The 18,446-nt window shown below is 43.3% G+C and overlaps 1 protein-coding gene across 12 annotated transcripts in view; it reads left to right on the top strand.

Annotated features, from left to right (window-relative positions):
* Positions 1 to 18,446, top strand: part of cblb (Cbl proto-oncogene B, E3 ubiquitin protein ligase) — a 150,253-nt gene that overhangs the window by 52,696 nt on the left and 79,111 nt on the right. For 9 of the 12 annotated variants that reach the window (XR_006958611.1, XM_047050880.1, XM_047050879.1 and 6 more), the window contains one exon: positions 10,594 to 10,740. The exons of 1 other annotated variant lie outside the window; for it this stretch is intronic. Coding sequence is in view for 9 of the 11 variants with exons in the window: in XM_047050880.1 (XP_046906836.1) it covers positions 10,594 to 10,740 (147 nt within the window). In the remaining 2 variants the exon portion in view is untranslated. Of the gene's footprint in view, positions 1 to 3,783; positions 3,808 to 10,593; positions 10,741 to 11,256; positions 11,336 to 18,446 lie in introns of those variants that run through there. 2 more of the 12 variants (XM_047050883.1, XM_047050885.1) reach the window with 2 other exon arrangements.

The following is an 18,446-nucleotide window of genomic DNA, read 5'->3' as shown; positions in this document are numbered from 1 at the left end:
TTCAGATGGAACACAACTTAAATTGTGAAGGAGTTTTATTCACTCACAAACTATACTGCTGTAGCTATAATAAACATCCCAGTGTTTCCCACACAGACTAATTTGTGGCGGTGCGCCACAGAATCAACACCGGCCGCCACACATTGCGTTTCGTGAAACATTTTTTTTTATCGCTATTTAGGTTAAAACACGCAGTGTATTCGTTCAGCTGCATTTCCTTTCCCCTGCCCTCCCTCCGTCTCTCTGTCACTCATGGGTCTTTCTCACATATGCACAGTCACAACGTCAGCACACATTAGCCACAATGCATACATACGCTGTTCTAGTAAGACCGAAAGCTATATCAGCGAGCTTTCAGCATTAGTGTCGTAGCTAAAAGTCGAGGAAAGTTGAGGCTACTTTTCGCTAGGTACCTTACTCGAAGGTTCCCCTTCGTTCTTTTTGTGAGAAGTCTCAGGAGCTAGCTACTTACCCGGCGTCCTGGAGCCGACCAGTTAAATAGTTGTTTAGCACTAGCGTGGCTACATGCATAATGCAGAAATGATATATTAGTTGTTGTTAATTTTGTGAAGGTGTGAATCATTTAGGATTAATATTTAATGTAACTAATTATTAACAAATTAACTGTGTAACGAATTATTAACGAAGGAATTATTACGACATTCCCCCCCCCCCCCCCGGGTCTGACAACCCCCACCCCCCTCCCCGCCACAACTAGATTTCTAATCTGTGGGAAACACTGCATCCACAAATTTAGACTTCTGGAAAATAAAATACATTTAAGACATGTTGTCTCATAGCCTACCACCGTATCCTGCTCCATAATATTCAAATCTTACTCAAACATACTCCAGATACATAAGCAACCACAGATTGACCTTAATATTGAACAAGACAGTTTGTATTTTATTGAACCCAGTCAGCTTCTCGCTTCTTTTGCGAGTGTTGTCTGCCATTTGTTACAGGAGTGAACGCTGCTGCTGCTACTGCTGCAGTGCTAACACTGCTGCTTCTAGCTGTGTGCTTTGCTTGCATCCGATAGTTTAGGCTGGAAGTACTCCGGTGATAACTAAACTCAGCCTGACAATCAGTACACACAGCCTTAGATTTGTCAACCGAGCCGTCTCGCAACTTCTGGAAATACACCTTCCCATCTAAAAGCCCTCTCTTCATCATTCAGCTACCGTCGGTAGTCGAACTCATGTGACAACAGGTGATTCCCAGGGTAAAAAAGAAACCTGCGTTAACGGCACAATTTTTTTTTTGTCGCATGAAAGTGAGATTGCGTTAACGCGTTATTAGTCTCCCCCTCACCGCTTCCCCACAGAGCTACGGCTTCCCAGCTGGTATGTAGTCTAGCAGGTGTTTTGTGATGAGTCCCTCCCCGTCCCTGTTCCTGGTAAAGCTTGTAAAGCTCCCTCACCGCTTCCCCATAGAGCTATGGCTTCCCAGCTGGTATGTAGTCTAGCAGGTGTTTTGTGATGAGTCCCTCCCCGTCCCTCCCCGCCTCTCCCCGCTCCTGTTCCTCTCTGGTCCGTCTGTCCGAAGCCGTGCTGAAACGCTGCCACACTACCCCGGCCACAGAGATTAGAGCCGCTTCCGGGCAGACGTACACACACCCTGCCCTTTCACCCTCCACCACCCTCACCACACCCTCACCACAGACACTGAGCTAGTCAGCACCACATTGGAGATGAAGTAAGTCAGAGGATCTGCATCCATCTATGCACTTAGGCACGAGGAAGGTTTCCTGTTACATTAACCTGTCGCATTACACACTGGCTGCTCTGTTGTTAGAGGAGGATGGTCCTGACTGTGGTCTGAGAGATGCTCCCAAGACCACACACACTCGGGCTCAAGAGCAGGAGATGACACAGCATTTTCATCCCTGGCTATGATCTTCATTTCATGTTTTTTCATTTTGCAAACGGTGCCTTGAATGAATATGTTTCTGATAGCTTTATCATATACGTTGGAACTGCAGATTAACAATGTTCGAATCAGCATTTAGTTTTTGTTTTTCACTTTTACAACTGATATGGCCAGGTTAGTGTTGACTGCTGGCATTGCATTGAATCTCTGTTGTCAAAGGGGTTTCTTTACAGATAAAATGCTGCCTAGCTAACAGAACGACAATGTAAAGTGTGTATACTTTCATGAATTCTGTTACAAGTTCAAGTTCAAGTTCAAGTCTTTTATTTGTCAGGTGCACAGAGCAACACAAGGTTAGACTGGGCACTGAAATTCTTAAGACAAGACAACGCAAGCACTTGGCATAACATAACATATAAGTACACAGAACAAATTTACATCTATGCTGAGCTTAGATAAGTGAACTTCCTAAATATACAGATAGCAATAAATAAACGACTATACTAACCCTAACACTAAAACTTCCTAAATTACAGATAACAATAAATAGTACGCTATACTAACCCTAATACACAAAAAAAAAAAAAAAAAAAAAAAAAAAAAAACCTGTTACAACCCTATAAACTAATCTAACCTAAATGGAGTACAGTGCAGTAGTGCAAATTTACAGATCAGTGACTTTGTCAATGACCAAACAGGAGCCTGGTGGCGAGGTACAGTAGTGCAATGTTACTGAAAGAGCAACCAGTAGCTGAAAGTGACAGTGTATAAGTGACTAGTGTGCAGTAAAAATGTCCATATCAGTGTCCATTGAGAAGCCTGATGACCCTTGGGTAGAAACTGTTGTCCAGTCTGCGTGTGCGCGACCGGATGCTGCGGTAACGCCTGCCAGAAGGCAACGGGGTAAAGAGACTGAAGGATGGGTGGGAACAGTCTCTTAGAATCCTGCTGGCTTTCCTAAGGCAACGTGTGTGGTAGGTGTCCTGTAGGGCTGGGAGCTTCCTGCCGATGATGAACTCAGCAGAACGGACCACACTTCGTAGGGCCTTGCGGTACCGGTCTGTGCAGCTCCCATACCACACTGTGATACAACCAGTCAGAATGCTTTCTATAGTGCATCTGTAAAAGTTAGTAAGGATGACTGAGTCCATACCAAACTTCTTCAGTCTCCTCAGGAAGAAGAGGCGCTTACGGGCCGTTTTGACCACCTTGTCCGTGTGAACAGACCAGGTGAGGTCATTGCTGATGTTCACCCCGAGGAACTTGAAGCAGCTGACCTTCTCCACTTCCGATCCATTGATGAATAGGGGTGCATGCTCCTCCTCCTGCCGCCTCCTAAAGTCCACAATCATCTCCTTGGTCTTGCTGATGTTAAGAGAGAGGTTGTTGTCCTGACACCATGATGTCAGGGTGTCAACCTCCTCTCTGTAGGCTGACTCGTCACTGTCAGAGATGAGGCCCACGATGGTTGTGTCGTCAGCAAACTTAACGAGGAGGTTGGAGCTGTGCGTAGCCGCACAGTCGTGGGTGAACAAGGAGAACAGGAGAGGGCTGAGCACACAGCCCTGGGGGGTGCCTGTGTTGGTGATCAGTACAGATGAAGTGCGGTCACCGATTCTCACCACCTGTGGCCTCCCCGTCAGGAAGTGGAAGATCCACTTGCAGAGGGAGGTGCTTAGTCCCAGGTCCACAAGCTTGGAGACCAGTCTGGAGGGGATGATGGTGTTGAATGCAGAGCTGTAGTCAATGAACAGCATCCTCACATATGTATTCCCCTTGTCCAGGTGGGAGAGAGCGGTGTGCATGGTCAGAGCGATGGCATCGTCTGTAGACCTATTGGACCGGTATGCAAACTGCATAGGGTCCAGTGTGGGGGGCAGCGAGGAGCAGATGAATGATTTGACTAGCCGCTCGAAGCACTTCATGATGATAGAGGTCAGTGCTATTGGGCGATAGTCATTCAGACATGTGACCTTGGTGTTCTTGGGCACAGGGATGATGGTGGTCCTCTTGAAGCAGGTGGGGAGTACAGACAGGTTAAGGGAGAGGTTGAAGATGTCACTGAAGACCCCTGCCAGCTGGTCAGCGCAGCCCCTAAGGGCCCTACCTGATATGCCGTCTGGGCCAGGTGCCTTGCGAGGGTTGATCTTCTTAAAGCATAACCTCACCTCAGCTACAGTTAGTGTAGGCACACCACTGGCTTGGCCTTCAGGTAGCTCCACTGCAGGGGGTTCACTGTCCCTCTCAAAGCGAGCGTAGAAGGAGTTCAGCTCGTCTGGCAGTAGGACAGAAGACTGGGTCTCATTGTAGCCTCTCCCTTTGTAGTCTGTAATGGCTTTAAGTCCACTCCACATGCGCCTGGGGTCAGAGCCATGGTAGCTGGACTCCACCTTGGTCCTGTAGGCCCTTTTCGCTGCTTTGATGGCCTTCAGAAGGTCGTATCTGGCCTTCCTGTACTCATCAGGGTCCCCAGAATTAAAGGCGACAGTACATAAATTAATGTGTTTACTTTTGTCAAAACTGCCTGCACATTGCAAATGTGCACACACACTTCACAGCAAATCAACGACACATTATAATCACCAGCTGCATAACAGACATGGGCACTAGTCCTACCACTTTAGCCTCCTTGGTCGGCAGAACTGTACATGTAAGCGCTGTGTGGTGAATTAGGCCTACAATTATGACAACTGGCGCAACCATTGTGCATGTAATGACTTATGTTATGAATTCAATAATTAGATTTGTGCTGGTAAGACAAGTTAACAGAGAACCAATATAATACATTTTGATCAACATATTAACATAAGCAATTGATAATGTTAGATACAGCAGACAAATGAAGGCTACATAATCATTTGCATGAATGTAGGCTACCACAGCATTGGCAATTTGACTAGAATAGATTATTTGGAGTTTGAACAAGTACTTCAGAGATTACAGAGAATTCAATTGTGATCTGAGAAATATAGGTACCAAAACCACTGAGAAGGACTGTCATCACCTGCTGGATCATGGGCACTGCACCAAATTGTATATATAATTCCCGAAATGTGTGTGTGCGCCACCAATTGTATCGTGGGCACTATGCACTATCTATAGTTCAAGTAATCTGTATTTGTCTGTTTCACTGACATCTTAATCATTGACTACATTATGGGAACTGTGCACTAGCACTAATGGCTTGATGGCTCCCACTGCCACCATAGAGTTGTCATGTGCAGAAAGCTGTCCAATATAGGTCACACTGTAAGAAAGGCAGGAACACCAATTCTAGTTACAGGGTGTCTCGCAGGTGACAGGAAACTGGGCGGGTGTCATCATTGGCTGTTAAGCTGCAGAAATCCAGGTGTCACAACAGCCCGCACCCCCCCTCCTCCTCCCACTCCTCGCCTGCTACATTTATCTTAATACATTTTACTCTACTACTCAGTTTGTGTGCCATTTGTGCACATTTTCTATGTGGAGAAAACAGTGTGTGCTCATTTGGTTGAGATCCTGGTACTCTTGCTGATTAGCTGTAGTACAGTGTGGTGATAGTACTGACATTTTTCTCCAGTAGATGGTGAATCATTTAACCTCTGTTGGACAGTTCAACCACCCAATGGGGTATCAGGAGCCAAGTAGCCAATAGGGAGCCAGGCGTAGTTTATACCCGCCCTGCCATGCAAACTCCACTCCAAATAGCCAGGACATTAGACTAATCAATGGGCTGTGTTTCCTGGGGCGGTGTCAAGCTCACAAATCACATGGCTAGTTTAGTGGTGCAGGCCATAGGATGTGGATAAGGGTACAAGCCACAAAAAACATACATTGTGGTCTGTAGGCCCAAGTGCTGAATCTGCCACTCAGTTTGCTGTGGAACCAATAACGGGATGCCTGCTTGATCCTCTTTGGTCAAATGTTGTTGAATCTAGAGAAATATATTCAGGAGGCTATCTTATTCCCCAACACAGTTGACAGCCCCAACATGTCACATATTAAAAACTGGGGAATCGGTTTGACCAATGTCCGCCCTGTGTTTTGCCAGATGACTGTGTCCTTTTTTACCTCCTTTATGTGTGCGTTGACATCTGGCTTTTTGTGTACACGTACGCAGTGTGTATGTACAAGCACAAGGGCGTTTGTATACGTTTTTGGTGAATCCGTGTTGACTCAAGTGACATTTTCTCGCAAACGTCTGCCACAAGTCCAAGATGTCCTGAAATTGTTAGCTCCCCCTGCATTGTATGAGCATCTGCACTCTCCCCCTCTGCATCTCAATCGAGAATTCAAGGTTCTTCCCCGCTTGATTAAAGAGCTAATGGTGACTGAAAAAGCATGAAATGACTGAGACTAATGAAACGAGAGGCCAAAATACACACACACATTCACATTGAGGGTAAGATTTAAAGACATCTGAAGTCCTACCTTGTTCTTAAAGCAGGAGACAGAAGTTTGAATTTACATTTAGTCATTTAGGAGATGCTCTTATCGAGAGCGACTAGGGTGAAGTGCCTTGCCCAAGGACACAACATAATTTGGCACGGCTGGGAATTGAACTGGCAACCTTCACTAGCCTTATTCCCTAACTGCTCCCTGACTCCCTTTTGTTTTATTTGTTTGTTTTCCCTTTTTCAGTACAGTTTTAGTTAGTACAGTACCTACACTTGTTGTCAGTAGGTTACTTCCGTACAATATAAGACCTTAGTGGTTTCTCATGTCACCCTGGCTTTGCCCTCTGTTGTTTTAAGGTGTCAACTTATTTTATTGGGATGCATTCACTTTCTTTATGGACACAAAACGTACTTGGATACTGCAATGCAAATAAAGCAGATACTTCCTGCTTCCCCATAGATGAGTAACCTGCATTTACCATGGTGTAAACATGATGATAATCATCAGGTCAGCCTTTTGTGTCAAAGGGCTGGGCTAGGTTTCCCCATTTCTACAGAAGTTGCTGATGTTGGAACGGTGTTGTGAAAGTGAGTGTCGCTGAGATTTTCAAACGCAACGCGCCTTGAAAATGCATCTCAAATGTTGGTGCGCTACTAATTGTTGTATGATGGACGTTTCCTGTCTAAGGATATGCCTCTGGCGTGATTTATAAACCTTGCTACTCACTGTCTCCCTAACTCCCCCTAAGGCTTTCCCTGCCTCTCTCTCTGTCTGTCTGTGTACAAAGTATTTTATCTTGCTCTGTGGAAGTAGTCTTATTAATCGCCCCATGGAGACATTAAAGCCCATTAACAGCCTAAGCAGAGTGTACTTAATTACATGAAAATACAATTTCAGGTATTGAAAAAATAAATATCAAACTCATATCCTTGGTTCTATCCAGCATGGCACTGTGGATTGGACTGCTCCCAAAATATTTAACCTGATAATTCAGACATTATCTAGGATGTATTGAAATTATTACCCTGGTCTGGGACAGGTATTAGCTGGCTAGTGGCATAGATTTTGGTCAGGGAAGTATCCTGCACTACTTTTAGTCACCTTTACAATTGCCTTTTTTATTTCAAGGCTTTTTATTGTTTTTTACATTGTTTTTTTAAAGCAAGGACATTCCAGCTCCAGCCCCGGCGCTCTCCTTCGTCCTGTGGAGGATGAACATGCCATGGGAAAGAAATGTGCAGTCCTTCTTTGGCTCTGAGAATGTGAAAATTGGAGCAGGCCTTAAAGTTGAACCACTCTGACATTTAGTTATTCCTGCTATGTGGGAACTGACTGATGTATTGGCGAAAGTTATTTCCCTAAAAATACTAGTCAAGAGCTACCTGATGTCATAATGTTCGTTTACTAATACAAAATCAACGTGTTGTTTGGTGGAAGGTGACGGTGGTGGTGGTGGGGGGGTGCGTTGAAGGCCCATGTGATTGATCAAAAAGTGTGTCTCAAAGTGCATATTTAAATCAACTCAAATCAAATGTATTTGTATAGCCCTTTTTACACGCAAGCATGTCACAGAGGGCTTCACATGCGCCCATAGAACTGCCCCTCAACCAACCTAAACCCTCAAGGAAGACAAGGAAAAATTCCCAGAAAAACTCCCACCGGGAGAAAAAATGGAAGAAACCTTGGGAGGAGCAATTCAGAGAGGGATCCCCTCCTCCAGAGACGGTTGGTAAGAGAGAGGAGCAGAACACAAGCTAAACATAGTCATACAGTGTCAATGGGTTTTGAAACACCAAAATCCATTGTTCGGCTTTATAGACGTTGGATGGGACCGGGAAACTCGCTGTTGGCCGTCATGGAGACTGGATTCCGGGTGACGACCTGGTTCAGCGTTGGCAGACCGACGACCAAGCAGGTCCTGACAGCTCAAACCCCCCACACCACAGGGAATGTGTGGGGGGGGACAGAGAGGAGAGCAGGGATTAGAGAATGCCAGGAGCAGCTAACAGTTACAGTCAAAATAGAATGAGATCCCCACCGGTCAAGTGTGGACTAGTGCAGCAATTTAACAGAGCAAAAAGGGTATTTGATGCAGCCCCACACACCAAAACAACGACAGCCCCCCTCAGTTGGAACATGAAATCTGTTCCAGGGGAAAGAACTCTAAAGTAGGTTATACTTATACGAATAAGGATGAAAACAGCCAGTCCCCCGTTGTCTCCAACTAGTAATAAAAACTATAACAGTAACAATATACAGCAACGGAACTATAATAATAATAATACTAACAATATACAGTAACAGGTTTACTTTATTTGTAACATCTAGCTGGGCAATGTGAACATAAGCTATAATTAAAATTTAAAAGTTACATGTGATACACACATAGGCAAGCACACATCCCAGGTTTACATAGAAAGTACACACATACTTCCCTTTAACAATCATAGAATTGACTAAACAAGAACGTTTTTAATCTAGTTTTAAATGTCGAGACAGTATCAGCTTCCTTAAGCTTCCTTCCTTCCTTCCATATTTACCCTCTCTGCTTATAGTATTTATGGATTGATAACTGTAGGATACCTGTGGGCTCATTTGCATTGATGAAGTCACTGTTTATAATGCTTTCATGGTGTTGGATGGTTGTGTGAGGATTGTGGTGTGTCTGCTTGTTGGTGGTATTTACCATCTTAGCTTGTATTGTGCAGGTGTGAAGCTAAAGGCAAGACTTTGGGTGGAATATTTGGTTGATGCGCTTATAGTGTAATCAAAGACACACACGCACAATCACCCTAGCAGAGCTGGTTATCAGCACCCCACAGCCATTGAGTTCTTTATACCCTTCTCGCATGTATGCACACCTTGGCAAAGTAATTCTATGTGTGAGCATGTCTGTATGTGTGTGCATGTGTGTGCTTCTTTGATTGCACATGTCATGAGAGGTTTTTTTCCACTGTAATATTGACATATTTTTGCCAGCATCTTTAGTGGTTGGTTATAAACATTCTATAAAATAACATACTCCAAAGTTAAGTTAGATTTGATAAAAGCCGCACCACAAAGAGGGATGTTTTGTCCTAAAGCCACCCTATTCTCACAAACTGCCTATCACTACTCAATGAACCTTTACCTCAGTCTTAATTGCAAAAACCTTCCCTTTAAGCTAATCATTCAACAAGTTTGGGCCAAAAAAGTTTTGGGATATAACTATATTTGGGATGACCTTAGTGTATATACTAGGGCTGTCCCCACCCAGTCGACAAGTCGATTTTCTGGTCAATATGCTCTTGGTCGATTTAAGATTTCTTTAGTCGAGCTGCCGTATGGCAGTGTGAGATCCGATTCCCGCTTGTGTCACCATTGCTGAATTAAAGAAATGTTGTACAGAAATTGCAGATTATATTATTTAAGACAAATAAAGCAACAACAACAAAAAATCCAGAAAAGGTGTTATTGTTTTCCCTTTCGTTAATCTGTGCTTTGTTTTTTTAGTTTTTAGCACACGGCACGAACACAATTGTCTGCCGAACTACAAACTCTGCCATAGCCTACTTTGACAGTGTTTTTAGGCAAAGTGGCAAATAAATCTGTGGTATGGCAGCATTTCATTTACAGTACATTTACATTTATAAAGCACCGGGTGACTCAAACGTAGAATGCAAACTCTGCCAACATAGGTTTACTTTTCATAGTTTGACGTTGAATATGATTTAGCCTACCACCTGAAAACCATAAGTTGGCCTACTTCGCTAATACTAACACGCGCTCGGTTGAAAAATGAATATGCCTATTATAAGAATCACATCCAAATCAAATTACATTATCTTCTCCGGCGAAGAACATTTATGTTTGTCGAGTTGTCAATCTCCCTTCTTACGTATGTATTTCTTTCATATTATCAATTAAAATAGTGAGGTAAAACATCACACAAAATGGTTTGATGAAAAACATTGTGACATTTATAGAAGAAAAAAAAGTTTCAAATTTTGATTCGTCAATTTTCAGAAGTGCTAGTCGAGTTTTGGTCGACCAAAGAAAATCTTAGTTGGGGACAGACCTAGTATATACTAAGAAATCAAGAGCGCCATTCCAATCGGCTTCACCGTGACTACCGTTTGTCCTGTAACCGAGTCAGAGAAATTATGAGTGCTTTTATTATATATTATATCTATATTGTGCTGCAATTACGTTTTGCTCTTTTACCAACATTGACCCCTCTGGCCATTGACCCCCCTTTTCCCTCTTATTTTTCCTTGATCTTCTCTTGATCTCTTTCTCCCTCCCCCTCTCACTCTGTCCCTCTCTCCCCTTTTCTTCCATCTCTCTCTACCTTTCTGCTACCAGGAGGAACCTGACCAAGCTGTCCCTCATCTTTAGTCACATGCTGGCAGAGATCAAGGCGATCTTTCCTGGGGGCCAGTTCCAGGGTGACACGTTCCGCATCACCAAAGCCGACGCCGCTGACTTCTGGAGGAGGTTTTTTGGCGAAAAGCAAGTTTGAAACGTTTCTGTTTTGTTGTCCGCCACTAGCCAAGAACCTTGAGCGGGTGTCGGCTATCGGTAGTAAGGCGTTCGTTCATCGGTAGTTACTTCTGCTGATGAGTCAAATGCACAGCTCATCCGGTGGCAACAGGAGCTTAACACTTCCTAAGGGGGCTAGTGGATAACGCTGTAATGTAATATAATATGTAGACTTAAAATCCACTTTTTTGTAATAGGTTTAACACTGTAGAAATATCCTGTGGCATGTCATAAAGGATATAATGCTACCTGTGAGCTTTGTGAAATGACCACTAAAAACCTGAATGTGGATGAGTAGTGACGGGTTATTTATTCTCTTCATCGCTCACTGTGTATCTCTCTCTCTCACTCGGTCTCTCTCTCTCCCTTTGTCTCTCTCTCTCTCAATCATTCTCCGTCTCTCTCTGTTACACACACGGACGCACTGAAAGGCCACACCATAGAGCAGATGCTACGTCTCACCATGTCTTTGTCTCCACCTCACAGCTGACACAAGGTCACAACCTCCGCCAGCTACATCACCAAGCAAGCATCTCACCCAGCCTGTGTGTGTGTGCGCATGCAGGCACGTAAAATGTGTGTGTTGTTTATCGTCTGTATCTGTACTTCTGTGTGTATTAGGTCTTTGATGTGGCTCACATTTTGGAAAGTTACATGTATAATGTTAGCTTTGCATTTAGCTGCCAGGCTTATGCTGAGCTGAATTCATGCAGAAGGAATGCAAGCATGCCCCTGAAGGTTATTTAGATTAAGTTCATAGATAGTACGATGGGTCACCCAAACTGTGGGGTCTTGCAGTCTAGCCCAGCATCTGGAGCCGAGTGCAGCAGCTGGGCATACGCCTGGGTGTAATGCTACGTCCAACGTAGAACTGAAAGTCACGACTAACTTAAAGTTACGACTAGTGCACCATTTAGACTTAAGCCCTTTATGTGCTGCACCTGGATGTACATTTTGCGCCTAATGGGGAGCAGGCGTAAGTTTGAAAATCGGACTAATATCCATGGTAATTATAATGTACAACAGTTTGATCGCACATGCAGCGCGTCTTGTTTATAGGCAACATATGGAAATGGCATTAAGGCGAGAAAGATTTGTCCGTCATCGCACAAATCCACTGTTAATTTTATTGGTGATCGATTTCCAAGCTGATTGTTTCTATTTGTTTGTGTTGATATTATAAAATGTCCCCGTGAACACGCTTCTATTCTGAGTAAACAACTCTAGAAGTTTTATAATTTCTCTAAAAATGTATTTTCCTTTTGTTTAGTTTTTTTTAATCCATGGCTTGTTTTGAAGGGAGATAGGCTAGCTGTAGAGTGCGCTTTGGATAGGCTCTTAAATGTGTTGCTTGGCAACGATCGACGCTTTCACATTTTCACAAGGACACGCATCTTAAAACCAGGCGTAGCTACGACCGTGGTCTGTCAAGCTTGGTGCACTTGGTGTAAATTCAAATCACAAAGTCGGACGTAGCTAAGACGTAGGAATTAAGACCAACTTTTTTACACCCAGCTAGTGCCCTCGGCACGGTCGTAGCTACGCCTGGTTTAAAGATGCGCGTCCTTGTGAAAATGTGAAAGCGTCACATTTTCCCATGGATTAAAATAACTAAACAAAAGGAAAATACATTTTTTGAGAAATTAGAAAACTTCTAGAGTTGTTTACTCAGAATAGAAGTGTGCTCACGGGGAAATGTAATAATATCAACACAAACAAACAGAAACAATCAGCTTGGAAATCGATTACCAATAACATTAACAGTGGATTTGTGCGATGACGGACGAATCGTTCTCGCCTTAATGCCCTTTCCATATGTTGCCTATAAACAAGACGCGCTGCATGTGCGATCAAACTGTTGTACATTATAATTACCATGGATATTAGTCCGATTTTACAAGTTACGCCTGCTCCCCACTATCCGTAAAATGTACACCCAGGTGCAGCACATTAAGGGCTTAAGTCTAACTGGTGCACTAATCGCAACTTTAAGTTAGTCGTGACTTTCGGACGTAGCGTTAAGGCCGATTTGTACTTCTGCGTCTCCGTTAACGGACAGATGCACGCACGGAGTAAAACGGATTGGTTGAATTTATACTACTCTGACGGCTCTGCGTGCTGAAAGCAATTCACTGCCAGAACAATAGATGGCGCTGCACTGCGATGCTAGCTAGGTTATCGAAAAGTCGGAGCAAATTTACAAATGAACCGTTTCATCAATAAAATAAGCAAATTTTCAGCAACTACACTGCCCATTTCTCGTTACATTTTAATTCAGATGCTGATTTACATGTACTGTTTAGCTGAAATATGAATTGTAAAAACGTACAACAATGGCGGTCAAAGGATTCTGTTCTCTTGTTGGTCACGGCAACCCCGCCCCCCACCCCTGACGCAAGCGGTTCGTAATACGGACCAATCACAGCCAAGGGGATTCGTAAAATGACAGACGGATAGTCAGGAAAATCAGGAGGGGCTGGAGAGGACACGCAGAGGGCGTTTCTTGGCGTTTCTCCCCGTGTGCGTAAAAACGCAGAAGTATAAATCGGCCTTTACACCCAGGCGTATGCCCAGCTGGTGCACCCGAATCCAGAAGCAGGCATTCTGTCAGTCTAACTAGATTCTACATTCATCTGTTTGAAACGCCCCCGAGCGTGTTGAACTGTGGGAAGGCGAGCAATGGCAAGCGATTCGCGTCGCTGCAGTGTGAACGCACTGTTATACACCGTGGTAATTCTCACTTCTTCTACAAAGTCACTGTTGTAGTTGTAATGGCCAAGTGTTCAGACTTGGGTTTACGTACTCACAACATCGATCAAAATACAACTTGTATACAAAATACAAAACTGTTTAATAAACATACACGTTGACATGTGTAAAAAACGATTTATTATAGTACTTTAAGTCTCTGCTGATCTGTCGATACGATAGGGAGTTCCAGCCGGGCTAGCTAGCTAGCTAGTTACCACAGAACGAAGTTACGTACTGTGACTAGACGGAATTTGAAAGTACAAGCACCAACAACTTCGGCAACCTTGCGCCATGCATCTTTTTTTTTTTATTAACATCTCTGTACGAAAACAGCTATGTATCGTACAGGACTGGGTAAGCGTGATGTTAGTTTCCCCCAGGATCACAATGACTCTTATTGAGTGACTTGTTGCTCTTGTAGGTTAGTTACAACTAAAGCATTTTTCAGCCGTGGAAATGCCTCTACATGCTACATTCTGAGGCTGCATTGCTCCTAGACCTTTTGAATTTAAAAACATTAAGATGTAATGCCTTGAAGTTAAGTATCTTGTTTGTGCTTACTATCTGCAGATTTCCAGTTCCTTCTGTATGTTACATGGTTAATTTTCTTACCTCAGAAAACTAACGGTGCGTTCACACTGCAGACTTTTTTACCGCTCAGCACCGCCGGCCTTCCCACAGTGCACCACGCTCGGGGGCGTGTCAGACAGATTCATTCAGAGCTGCAGTTTTCTTAAATCACTGTTGTAGTTCGTATAATGTCATGGCAAATGTGCAGACAAAATACAACTTTTACACACATTAAGCAGAAATCCGACACGCATTCTAGATCTGACATGATCTTATCTACAGCACACAATAGGTTATCTTTTTCCACACTTTTTGTAGGCCGAGTGAAAGATGAAATGCCACCTGCACTCTATGGAACGGGTCTTGTTCCGGCTGGAAAAAAAGATGCATCAGGCATAAACGTTGACATGTGTAACCTTTTATTATATTACTCGAAATCTCTGCAAATCAATCGCTAGATTATGACTTAACACTACACATTCACTGTATGGATAGCGAGTGGCTGCCAGCCAGCATTTCAGCGTTGAATGTCAATCGTGTGCCGGGTGAGCTAGCTAGACTATGCAGCTAGCACAGAAGAAAGTTACGTAATGTGAAGAAACTGAATTAAAGTACAAAATACAACACACCAGGGACGCCGACAACCTCAGCAACCCTGCGCCAGGCATCATTTTTTTTGTTTATGTCTCTGTGAGTTGCTCTTCCATCTTGAAATTGTCAAACCTAGAAACGCCTTCCCACAATGCCCTACGCGGGCGTCAATGCCTTGTTTCATTGAAAATGAATTGGAAGCCGACGCTCCGCTCTGCCCGCCCCGCTTGCAGTGTGAACGCACCGTAAGGGTGGGTGGGCGTGGTCATAGTGCCAGTCGCATTTAAACTGTTCCTCTGACTGTTCTACAGTAGACATATCAAGTATGTTACCATCCATGCTAACCGTTCTCCGATTGTTTCCCACTGTAAAAGTGTAACTATGCTAGCATTGATGCTATCTCTTTTCTTCTGCATGAATCAATGCTAGCTGTTACCATCCATGTTGTCTGTTGTTTGACTCCAGTGAGGGGCGAAGTTGAGCTAGCCCCAATAGAGGGTTTTCACGGCGCGTCATCAGATCAGAAGTCGCCATATCGGAGGCACTCCGCATCACAACAAAGCACAAGCACGGAAGTATATACCGAACGTCATCAAGGAAAATGGTTAATTATTGCCGTGTTTCAGGTTGTACCAATAGGACAGATCGAGAAAAACATTTGCAATATTATCGACTTCCAAAAGTTATTTAAAACCAGGGAGAGGAATTTCAGAGATTATCAAAGTAAAGGAGGCGCTTGTGATGGCAATGCTCAACCAAGATCTACCAGGGAAAAAACAGGATCGAGAGTCACTTGGCTACACCTTGAGTTTCGCAATGATATCATACAGTGAAGGTTACTACGGTAATCTACGAGGGAAAAATCTGGACAAAATACGGATTTGTTCGGCACATTTCTTGTCAGGTATTGTGAAATGTTTATTTCAGCAGCTCAAAACTAATTTTCTATTGTAATGATAATATTTTTAATATTAAAAACAATTACTGCTTTTATTGTTTTTACTGTGCGCTTATTTTACTGTAAAGCAGACGTTGACATAATATAATTCATATCAAACAACTGCATGTGAATGGGTTCGTTGAGAAAACCCGGTAGTTAACAATACCGAGATATCCAACTGAAGGCAGAATCACCGGGTTGTCACGGATCCAAGTAGATGGAGCTAACTCGTAGGGATCTGCACCGCCAATAAATTGTAATTTCTCGAAATATCGCGCATTTTCTTGTGGTCCAAGTCCGTCCCTATATGCCTTTGCATCTTAGACACGTTTTGATGAGCTTTTCAGTTGTTTGGACATGGCTACATTCACTACTGACAAGTATCCAAAGCGCACAATATTTCATTGTTCTCCTTTCTGTTATTTACACCGAGTGCCTCCACAATGGCCACGCATCCGGGTTACTGCTCAGAACGTTACGTCGGGGAAAACCCTCTCTAGCGAGGCTGGTCTTTCATGAGCAGGGCAGGTAGCCAGCCCTCGGCACATATATCTACTTTCTGGACTGATATATTAAAGATAATTACAAAGCTCAGCTTCCCGTGGATGTGAAAGGAAGTGTGTTTGCCATTGATACCCTGAAAGGACTGCAGAGAGGCCCACAGCCCTGGAAACCCAGCATGCATGTTAGCACTGTTATGCGGCTAATAGGGAAAGCCCTTAAAGGGGCAATTGACTGGGTTTTTTGGGTATTTCACACTGTTCCTTAAGGTCTCTGAATAGGGTATGTAACATTGGTTGGGTTGAAAATGGCCCGGGTGCTGTTCTATGCCCTCTGACAGATCCTCTGAAATGTTCCCGGGAAAAAACACTAGCTTTTCTCCTTTTATGGTATGCTCATTAATATTTAGATAAGCTGCGCGCTGATTGGTTGGTTATCAACGAGTGAAGCTGGGAGCAAAAACGCAACACGGCCAACAGCAGCACTTGCTGAAACACCGAGGTTGGAGACTTGAAATAAAAACGCGCAAATAAATCTATTGTGTCTACACAACACTGTTTTCAACAGATTGACTATATATCATTTGAAATGATAACATTACTTGTTTCCACTTCTGTTGTTGAAGCAAACTGGATTGACTTAGGTGGGTAGAACGTTAGGCTACAGCTTAGCAACCAAACCATATCGTGATTCTACTCGGCTTCAGTTAGCTAGCTAGGCTAGCTCTAGATATCTTGCTGTAAAATAACATGACAAAGATCTGGACAAACATGCATCTTGAATTGTAGATTTTCATTACACAGGTTATTTATTTGAATGAAACACAGTCAGGAACACGAATCAACGTTAGCCCCTTTGCCAATAAACTAGGCTAAATTATCACACATTCTACCTATGCTCTTGCGTTAACTAGCAAGCTAAACTTGTTTACATCATGCCTACAGTCTAGGTGTTACTAGTAACAGTTACTAGCAATGCTAACGTATCCTGTATCTAGAACCTGCCTTTCTCCAGTTCTTTCAAATAGATTATCTAGACAGGCGTTAGCAATAAGCCAGACTGCAGTTTGTTTTCTGGCTATTTTTCGGAAGCTTCCCTTCTAATGCCGACTACAGCTAGTCTAGCTAGTCATTTGATGTGTGTAGAAACGTATTTAGCATTCTACCTGGTATGCTATATACAGGAAACGTTAGCATTGCTAATAACTGTTAGCACAACATCATACTGTCCTTATAGCTTGCGGTTGCAATGAGCATACGGTTGGAACAGCACCTCTTTCCAGGTTCAGCTTCCTAGCATATCCTGCTTGAAATTGTCCAAGGTTGTCAAAACTGTCTTGGGTGAAATGTTCAGAGCAAATGAATGATTGAGTGTCGAACTTCGCCGGGATCTTCTCATAGACAACAGCAGCCATGCCTGTTGAATGTTTGGCTCCTTGGGAAGACTGTGAGTGTTAGCCTTCCCTGTACAGCCTGGAACACAGCATTTACGATCGTGGTCCATTTTCAATATCCTTGTTATAATTCAAAACGTTCTTTTTTGTAATTCCTTATAAGTAGCCTACACAGAGCAGCGCGCAGCTAAACTAGTATCGGAGATAGACGCTACCTCGGACTGGTCTGGATGTAAATTCTGGGGCGTGACAAAGATACAGACCAGAGCCAATAAGAGGGCGATCACCGGTCCTACGTGGGACCGGTGGCTTTGTTGAAAAGCTAGCGTTTTACAGCAAAAAAAAATCTTTTTGAGATTTGAATAGGAAAGAGGTGTCAATGGACTTTGATATTCACGGTATGTTCAGTTAACCCTCCGAACTGTCGTTTTTCAACAATGACAAGGTAAAATCGGTTTTGCAGTCAATTGCCCCTTTAATTTTGACCTCTGTGGTACACTTGACTAGGGGTTGACTGATATACGTTTTTCAGGGACGATGCCGATCGGCCACGCCGATAATCATTCGACCCCTACACTTAACTTGTTGTAGTTCATCAACTTCTTATTTGTAATTATGTATATTTCAGTGGCGGTTGCTGGTCTTTCAAATAGGGGAAGCTCATTTTCGGCTTACATCATATACATTTTTAGTTCACTGGCTAGTTCACCCCTATGACACTAGCCTACGAATTAATGAACGAACTAAAGAAAAAATATTAAACCTTAAGGAAATGTGGGAATTAGGTTAAACTAAAACAAGGAATGTAATGTATAATTGTATGAAATGTATGATGAAAATTGGCTAGCAATTTCGCCAAGCAAATACCAAGAAATAGGTTGCCGCAGCTTGTCTTTCAACTGCAGTTGCAAAATCCGTGATGTGACAGAG

This window comes from Hypomesus transpacificus, unplaced genomic scaffold (genome assembly GCF_021917145.1).
Source record: "Hypomesus transpacificus isolate Combined female unplaced genomic scaffold, fHypTra1 scaffold_130, whole genome shotgun sequence".
In the NCBI taxonomy this organism is placed as follows: domain Eukaryota; kingdom Metazoa; phylum Chordata; class Actinopteri; order Osmeriformes; family Osmeridae; genus Hypomesus; species Hypomesus transpacificus.
The sequence above is the reverse complement of the archived record's forward strand: the minus strand, read 5'-3'. Positions and strand labels throughout refer to the sequence as shown.